Here is a 7,538-nt window from a genome sequence, read left to right as displayed (position 1 = left end):
AACTGCGCCTGGCCAGGGATCGGCGAGCGGTCGCCCGCTGCCGGCCCTCGGGCGGGCCCGCCCCCTCCCAGGCCACCGCCCGTTGGAGGAGGCCCGCTCGGGCCCGCCCCCAGCGGGAGGCCTCCACGTATGGCAGGGAAGGACTGTTCGTCCCGAGGCCCGGCCCTGGAAACTGCCCCGCGGATTGGAGGACGCGGGCCTCGACCACGCCTTCCCGAGCTCATTGGACAACGCCCGTCGGCGGAGCCGGACACGCCCCTGGGGCCGCACGCTGATCATTGGCTACCCGGACTTCCGCCTCTGCGCCCTGGGCTCGGGCCGCCGGCGCCGGAGGGCGGGTCCCGGTGGGGGCGGCACCTCTGGGCCCCGCGGTGCTGTGACCTTGGCCCGGGTTGGGCCTTTCTTAAGCAGGCGGCACCCAGCTCGCCTGCCCCTCCGCTGAGAGCGCATTGGGGGAAGGGCCCGCCGCGCCCTCGAAGGAGGTAGGAGGTGCACAGGCGACAAACCGGCCTCCCGCCGCCGGTCTAGGCCCTTCTCCCTACCTGCGCTCCTCAGGTGCGGGTGCTCCGCAAGACCTCAACCAAAACCCAAAACCAAACCCACTGCCGTCGAATTGATTCAGACTCACAGAGACCCTGCAGGACAGAGTGGGACTGCCCCATAGGCTTTCCAGGGCTGTAAATGGTTACACAAGCAGACTGCCACATCTTTCTCCTGCGGAGCCGCTGGTAGGATTCCAACCGCTGACCTTTCGGTTCGCAGCCGAGCGCTTTGACCACTGCGCCACCAGGGCTCCCTGCAGGACTTAGCAAAATGCAAATTCCGGAGCTCCATCCAGCCCTAAGACATCAGTTTTCAGGGAGGGTACCCAGAGGCCCTGGTTTTTACAAAGGTGGTTCCATTGCTCATCAAGTGTGAGACCCTCTACCCCACGCCTTGCCATTCATGAGACTCTGTGGGAGGCACAGGGGAGGGGCACTTCCTTCCACACTCGCTCCGATGCAGAATGAGCCAGGAAAGTGGGTGAGGGCAGGTTCCAGGCTCTGAAAACAAACGGACCCACTCACTCTACCATGTGGCGTCCCACAGCTATTCTTCCTTCATCTATCGACTTTCCTCATGTCCCAAGGCTGGGCCACGGGCGAGGGCTGCAATGCCCACAATCTTCTTGCTAAGGAAGATTGCTGGGAGCACTGGGAAGACAGGGAAGTTAGAGCACCAACAGCCGTCACCCACCTCTCTGTCACCTACCCTGCAGTCAGCAGCTCGAAGTAATGAAACTACTGCCTCCTACACCACTCGTCTTTCAAGGACAGGGCTCCAAGGGTGCCTTTGTCTCTGCAAAGATGGGGCAGGTTTTCAGCTGGGGGTGCTCTTCTCAGCTTCCAGGTCCCACAGCAGTCTATCTACAGCTGCCACTACCTTAATGCTGCTGTAGTCTCCTGTCTATGCTATTGTTATGCTGTTGAGTCGGACCTTGACAAATAGTGGCTCTGTATACAATAAAATGAAATGTACTCCACAGGGTTTTCATTGCCTGACTTCAGGAGTAGATCGCCAGGTCTTTCTTCCTAGTCCACCTTAGTCTGGAGGCTCCACTGAAACCTGTTCAGCATCACAGCAACACAAGCCTCCCCTGACAGACATGCTGGCTGTGCATGAGGTGCATTGGCCAGGATCTGAACCCACGTTTCCTGTATGCTTGCTGAGAATTCTACCACCGCACCACCAAGCCCTCCACCCACTCTATGAAGCTGAAGAACACTTTGGATTCTAGCCTTCCAGATGCCAAGTGTCTCCTCCCTTAAGATCTTCCTCAAAGCAACCTTCCCAGAGGTACCTAAGCTTTCTTATGCTCTTCACTTTTACACCAACAGGATCACCCAATTGTGAACTACCAAAATAGAACAGGGGCACATTCACAAATAAGCCATGAAGACCAAAAATAGCTTTATAAGGAAATCCACTCCTGACATGCAGCTTGTATTCTGCTTGGACAAAAGTTATGCCAATCCCTGGTAGCTATAGCATAATCCAGATAAGCCCAAGTATTGCAGGGGTTTAGCCACTCAGCATCCACCCTAGGCAAAGGGATCACAAGGTTCACACCATCTGCCCAGCTGGTGTACTAGAGCAGAGGCTGGCAAACATTTTCTGAGGACCAGATAATAAATATTTTAGCCCAGTGGCTCTTGATGAGGTCAATTTTGCCCCCCAGAGGACATGTGGCAGTGCCTAGAGATATTTTTGGTTGCCACAACTGGAGGGATGCTACTGGCCTCTAGTGGGTAGAGGCCAGGAACGCTGCTCAACATCCAGTGCACAGGACAGCACCCCCCAACACACACAACAAAGAATTATCTGGGCTAAGGTGCCAACTGTGTCATACTTTGTGGGCCACAGTCGCTCTGCCACATATACTTCTTTGTTTTTACAACTCTATAAATATAAAACACTTTCAGCACACCAGCTGTCCAGATACAGCCTGCAGGCTGCAACCAAGGCTCTGGTGTCACACAGGCTACTCAGCAGGTTAACACAGGCCGAACTGTTGTCCTCACCCTGGGGGGGGGGGCACCCTACCACCCCCAGGCAGGGATCAGGGATTCTCCGAACGAAGAATCTGGGAGTTGGAGCTGTTCTGTAAGCCCAGTGATCTCACAGAGCAGAGAGCACCTCAGCATCGACCTTGTCTAACCCTCGAGAGGCACTCACTATTCACTTCAGCAAAACATTTATTTTATTTTCCTGTCAGCAAATGTTCTCATTTGGCACCTGACTGGCATCAGACCAAAGCCTTGGGATGGTAAGCCTGGGCCAGGCTCAGTTCCTAGTGACCAGAGGCCCACTCACACGCTGCATGTTTGTCGGTCTCAACGCTCACGAGCATCGGAGCACCTGTTCCTCTCGCCAGCCCCACGGACCTGGGGAAGCCTCAACCTGCCTCAGGTGTGCTAACAGTGCCGGCCACAAGGTGGCGGGAAGTCCGTGAAACTGTAATATGTGCAGAAATAGAGCCAAGCAGAGCCTTGAAAGCAGAGTTCCTTTCTCAGGCGACCCAGCCTCTGGGTCCCAATCGTGCTCTTGTTCAACATACTCCTTGTATCTGCCTTGGCTGGAATGAAGAAAGGGCCCTCCTCCGCGTCCCATAGAAGAGGAGGCACCAGCTTGTTTACAGTTCTCAGAGTTCAAGCATGTAATGAAGTCTGGTCTAGATAGACAGGAAGGTAAGCTCCCAGGTCAGCACTGCTGGTCAGAGGAAATCCCTGAGTCCGGCTTTGCAGCCTTGGGATGGGGTGCTTTCCCATGGGTCCGCAGGGCACACTCAGATCCCATCAGTGCATTTTACTTACATACAACGTCCAACAGTCAGAGGCGTTTCTGGCCTGGGACCCTTCTCAGGTCAACCCAGGATTTGCAGCTCAAAGTTGAGAGCAATAGGAAATGCATTTTAAGGGTCAAGACTGGTCTGTTTGGCCCTGCTGTGGGAATAATTTCAGACACGATCGGTGTAAAGAAAACTGGGTATTGTCTTCAGACAGAGACCTCTCCGATGGTGCAGAGGAAGGAGGGTCAGGCTAGGAGTCCAGCATTCTAGCTGTCCAGGGCTCCCTCCCCGGCCCCTCTGCAGGCTAGTTGACCCGGCAAGCGCGAATCATGAGCAGCTGCAACAGAATGAAGACCGGAGACGTGATCAGGCCAAACCAGAGCTCCCGAGTCTGCTCCACCAGCTTCTGGCACAACAGCATCTCGAAAACGAACTTGAGGCTAAGGACCGTGAGGACCCAGAAGAGGCGGAGCACGGCCAGCCGCTTCTCTCCGTCCTGGAAGAGGCGCACGGACACGATGGTGGTGAAGTAGGTGCTGAGTCCGTCAGCGGCGAAGAAGGGCACGAACACGTTCCACCAGGAGAGGCCAGGAGCCAGGCCGTCCACACGCAGTGCTAAGAGCACGGAAAACACCAACAAGGCCAGCAGGTGCACGAAGATCTCGAAGGTCGCGAAACCTAGCCACTGCACCAGCTCCCGGAGCGAGAAGAGCATCTTGCCGGTTGACAGCGGGCCGGGCCCCGGGCCGTGGTCCAGCCGATCGTTCCACCCGCGGGGCTCGCCAGAGCCTGCCACCGCCGCTGCGCGCGAGAGGCAGCGAGCGGACCCACCTGTCCCGGCCCTTGGCCCCGGCGCGCCGCCAGTCCCCCAGTCCCGGCCCAGGACCAAGCACTGGCCGCCAGCCGACACCCACCTCGTTCAGACGCCATGCCCCGCCGGGCGCGGTCCGAGGGCGTCACTTCCGGCCGACGGCGGAAGTCGGAAGTTAGAGTCTGTAGCCGCCGTCGGAGAGAGCTGCCTGTTCTTGCTGGTCTGTCTTCGTGTAGCTGCCCCAAGCCGCGCCTCGGATGTCGAGCGCCCGGCTTCTGGTGCTCTTCGGAAGCCAGACTGGAACAGCCGAAGATATGGCTGAGAGGCTGGGCCGCGAGGCCCGGCGCCGGCGGCTGGACTGCCGGGTGCTGGCCCTGGACTCCTACCCAGTGGTGAGGGCCCCTGAGAGCCTAAGCGGGGGACTCCAGCAGGCCTGGCGTGCTTGACCCCTCAGGACTCGGGGCGTCACGTTTTATCTGAGAGCGAGCCCTTCGATTCCGGCGGTTTTAGGGGAAGGGGAGGCTGGGAAGGAGGAGTTCAGCTTAGGGCATGGAGGAGGGGGGCAAGGTAGGAGGGTGCAGGCTGCAGGCGAGGAGACAGGCAGTCCGCTCGACTGTGCTTTTTCTTTCTCCACGACTCTAAGCGCCCCCATGAGTCCCTTTCACTCTGACGGGGCGGGGGGTGGTAAGTTGCCTGGGCATTACAACTGGAGGTCTTACACGTTTGTCTTTTTGTTGAGGTGAATCTGATTAACGAGTCCTTGGTGATATTTGTTTGTGCAACTACAGGCCAAGGGGACCCCCCTGACAACATGAAGGTAAGGCTGAGCTGATGAGGCTACACCTGCTCAGGAGCTCAGATCCCTACCTCAACCCTCACCCTCTACCCATTGGCCCGAGAGTCTGAGAAGCACAGTAATTGACCGTCCTGTGTCCACTGCAAGCTCATGTGGATCTCGTTTTCCCTTGGCATCTGGGAGGATGTCTTTGGTGGCTGTCCTCCCTAAAAACATTTCACAGGCTAGCAAATACTCTTCTTTTCCATCATACTTTCTCCTGTATTTCTGGGGCAGTATATGAGTCTGGTCTGGATCTTGTGTGTGTTTCTGGACTGTTTGATCTTCAGGGAGCACTCTATATTTCTTTGACCATTTACTGAACACACATCGTATTCTAGCCGTGAACACAGTAGGCACATTTCTATCCTCCTGGAACTCCCAACATAGCAGAAGCAGCAAGTGTGACAGGCAGTTACGATACTAGGAGGTACGTGCCGCTAAAGAAGGGCCAGGTGCTGTGGGAACATTGGTAAGGGGCATCTAGCCCAGCCTGGGTCTCAGGGAGAGCTTTCTGGAAGAAAGGAGTGTGAGCTGAGTCCTGGAGGACAGTGGGGGCTAGCCAGGTACCAGGGTAGAGGGAGCAGCCTGTGGAGGGGAGGGAGACTGGATAGTCTGTGGGAAGACCAAGACACAATTCATTATGACCAAGCCAAGGAATGTATTGGCGTTGGAGGGGAGGAGAAGGGAGGCAGGCAGCTGGCCCAATCCCAGAGAGCCAGGGCAGCCACAGTGAAGCCCCTGGGCTTGGAGGTGACACAGTCAGGCCTTTGTTCTAACCAGACCACCACTTGTCTGCCGGGGAGAACAGGGTGTCAGAGAATGAGAAGGATGGCAGGAGCTGCACAGTGCCAGCGGGAGATGCTCATGGCCTGAGCTGGGGGACAACTAGGGCAGAGGAAGGGGGGCACACCCCAGAGATAAGATAGGATCACATGCAGAACAGGTAACTGCATCGACGTGAAGATCAAAAAGAAGACAGCTGAGACAGCTTCAGGTTTGGCACTGAGGTGGAGGGTCATTTCACTCACAGAAAACGGGGACAAACAGTGGGGCAGGGTCCTGGAAGACACCCAAGTTGGCGGTGTCGGTGGGTCTGGGCTCGGACGAGGATTCTAGGCTGGAGTTCAGTGTTGGAGTGGCTGACATACAGGTAGCCGTGGAAGTCTAGGCATAGGTGAGAGGGGCTCAGGAGACGGTGAGGTGTGAGAAAAGGAAGCACCGCCCCCAAGACAGACCGCCCTGAACATCGGGGCACGGAAGGCTGGAGAAAAGCCTGTGATGGGGACGCAAAAATGGCCCAAGCAGCAGGAAGAGGGAATGCACCACCCAGGATCAAGGGCAGGGGAGTGGGTGCTTCAGGAAGAAGGTGTGCAGTGCTCAGAGTCCAGGGAAGGCACTGAGATAAGGCCTAAGAGGGACGCGTTGGTTTATTAGCAAAGGGATGGTGGCAGCCTTGGGCAGAGCAGTGTCAGTGGCTTCCTGGGGGCAGAAGTTAGAGTACGGGGATCAGACAGTGAGTAAGAGGTGAGTGGAGAGAGTCTTTCATGGTTTTTTGTGTGTTTAAGTTTGTCTGTGAAGGAGGTGCAGAATTAAAAAGTAAGGATGAGAAGAGAGAGACGTGGGCGTGTTTGCTGGTTGAGAACAGACTGGAGAGAAGAAGGTTGAAGGTTGGTGCCCTCGTTCTCCAGTGCTGCTGTACAAACAAAAATATGTTTTCTCACAGTTTAGGGCGCTCGAGATCCCAATTCAGTGTGCTGGCTCTAGGGAAAGACTCTCTCTCTGTTGGGTCTGGAGGAAGGTCCTTGCCTCTTCAGCATCTATTCCTTGGCTCCTTGGTGGCCTTCCTGTGGCACTGCATGGCGTCTGTCTTCTCCCAGCTCTGCTTGCTGGCTTGCAAGTTTAATCTCTTTTATGTCTTAGAAAAGGTCGATTTAAGACATATTCTATGCTAATACCGTTTGATTAAAACAACAACGAAAATCCCTTCCTAAATAAAATTGTAAGCACAGGTACAGGGGCTAGGATTTACAGCACATTTTGGGGGGATACAATTCAATTCTAACAGTTGTAGATTGGGGGCAAGCCCCCTTGAGGCCAAGGGTTTAAGAGCCAAGCACAGGGGGCGGTGGCTGTGCCCGATAGGAGGAAGGCGGCCCTTCCTGGGGACAAGAGAGAAGGGTGGTGAGTGGAGGGTGGGTCCGTGTGCTGGGAGGCATGGGGAGGAGAGAGAAGTAACAGAGACCCCCCCTCGAGTCTGAGCTGGGATCGGCGGTCAGGGCGGAGATCACACTGGATGTGGTGGCCGTCACGCCAGGTAAGCGCAGATCAAGACAGGTGCCAGGATGGCCGCCCTAAGAGGAGGCCAGAGCAGGAAGCTGGCGTCGAGGACTGGGGTCTCCCCAGACGGAGCTGCAGGCTGGGGCCTGGGCACGGAGGCCAGAACAGGAAGCTGGCATCGAGGACTGGGGTCTCCCCAGACGGAGCTGCAGACTGGGGCCTGGGCACGGAGGCCGGAGCAGGATGCTGGCATCGAGGACTGAGGTCTCCCCAGACGGAGCTGC

The 7,538-nt window shown here is 56.5% G+C and overlaps 3 protein-coding genes across 6 annotated transcripts in view; 1 reads left to right on the top strand and 2 right to left on the bottom strand.

The window, feature by feature from the left end:
* TPRN (taperin) overlaps nt 1-450 on the bottom strand; it is a 9,114-nt gene extending 8,664 nt beyond the window's left edge. Inside the window, exon 1 of the mRNA XM_012559805.2 lies at nt 332-450. Within this exon, the coding sequence (XP_012415259.1) occupies nt 332-450 (119 nt within the window). The remainder of the gene's footprint in view (nt 1-331) is intronic.
* Nucleotides 451-3,182: 2,732 nt separating this feature from the next.
* TMEM203 (transmembrane protein 203) lies at nt 3,183-4,243 on the bottom strand. Its single transcript, XM_004390673.2, has one exon. The coding sequence runs from the start codon at nt 4,041-4,043 to the stop codon at nt 3,633-3,635; it is 411 nt and encodes a 136-aa protein (XP_004390730.1). The 5' UTR covers nt 4,044-4,243; the 3' UTR covers nt 3,183-3,632.
* Nucleotides 4,244-4,379: 136 nt separating this feature from the next.
* The window catches only part of NDOR1 (NADPH dependent diflavin oxidoreductase 1), a 13,956-nt gene continuing 10,797 nt past the window's right edge, over nt 4,380-7,538 (top strand). For all 4 annotated transcript variants that reach the window (XM_004390669.2, XM_004390668.2, XM_004390667.2 and 1 more), the window contains exons 1-2: nt 4,380-4,531; nt 4,879-4,956. In XM_004390669.2, the coding sequence (XP_004390726.1) occupies nt 4,397-4,531; nt 4,879-4,956 (213 nt within the window). In that variant the 5' untranslated portion in view covers nt 4,380-4,396. The remainder of the gene's footprint in view (nt 4,532-4,878; nt 4,957-7,538) is intronic.

The sequence above is a fragment of the Trichechus manatus genome, unplaced genomic scaffold (assembly GCF_000243295.1).
Source record: "Trichechus manatus latirostris isolate Lorelei unplaced genomic scaffold, TriManLat1.0 scaffold00317, whole genome shotgun sequence".
Classification (NCBI taxonomy): Eukaryota; Metazoa; Chordata; class Mammalia; order Sirenia; family Trichechidae; genus Trichechus; species Trichechus manatus.
Note: the sequence above shows the minus strand (reverse complement) of the source record. Positions and strands in the feature narration are given on the sequence as shown.

Coding starts and splice junctions, on each gene's coding strand:
- TMEM203 (XM_004390673.2), bottom strand. CDS start 4,043: ATGCTCTTCTCGCTCCGGGAGCTGGTGCAGTGGCTAGGTTTCGCGACC.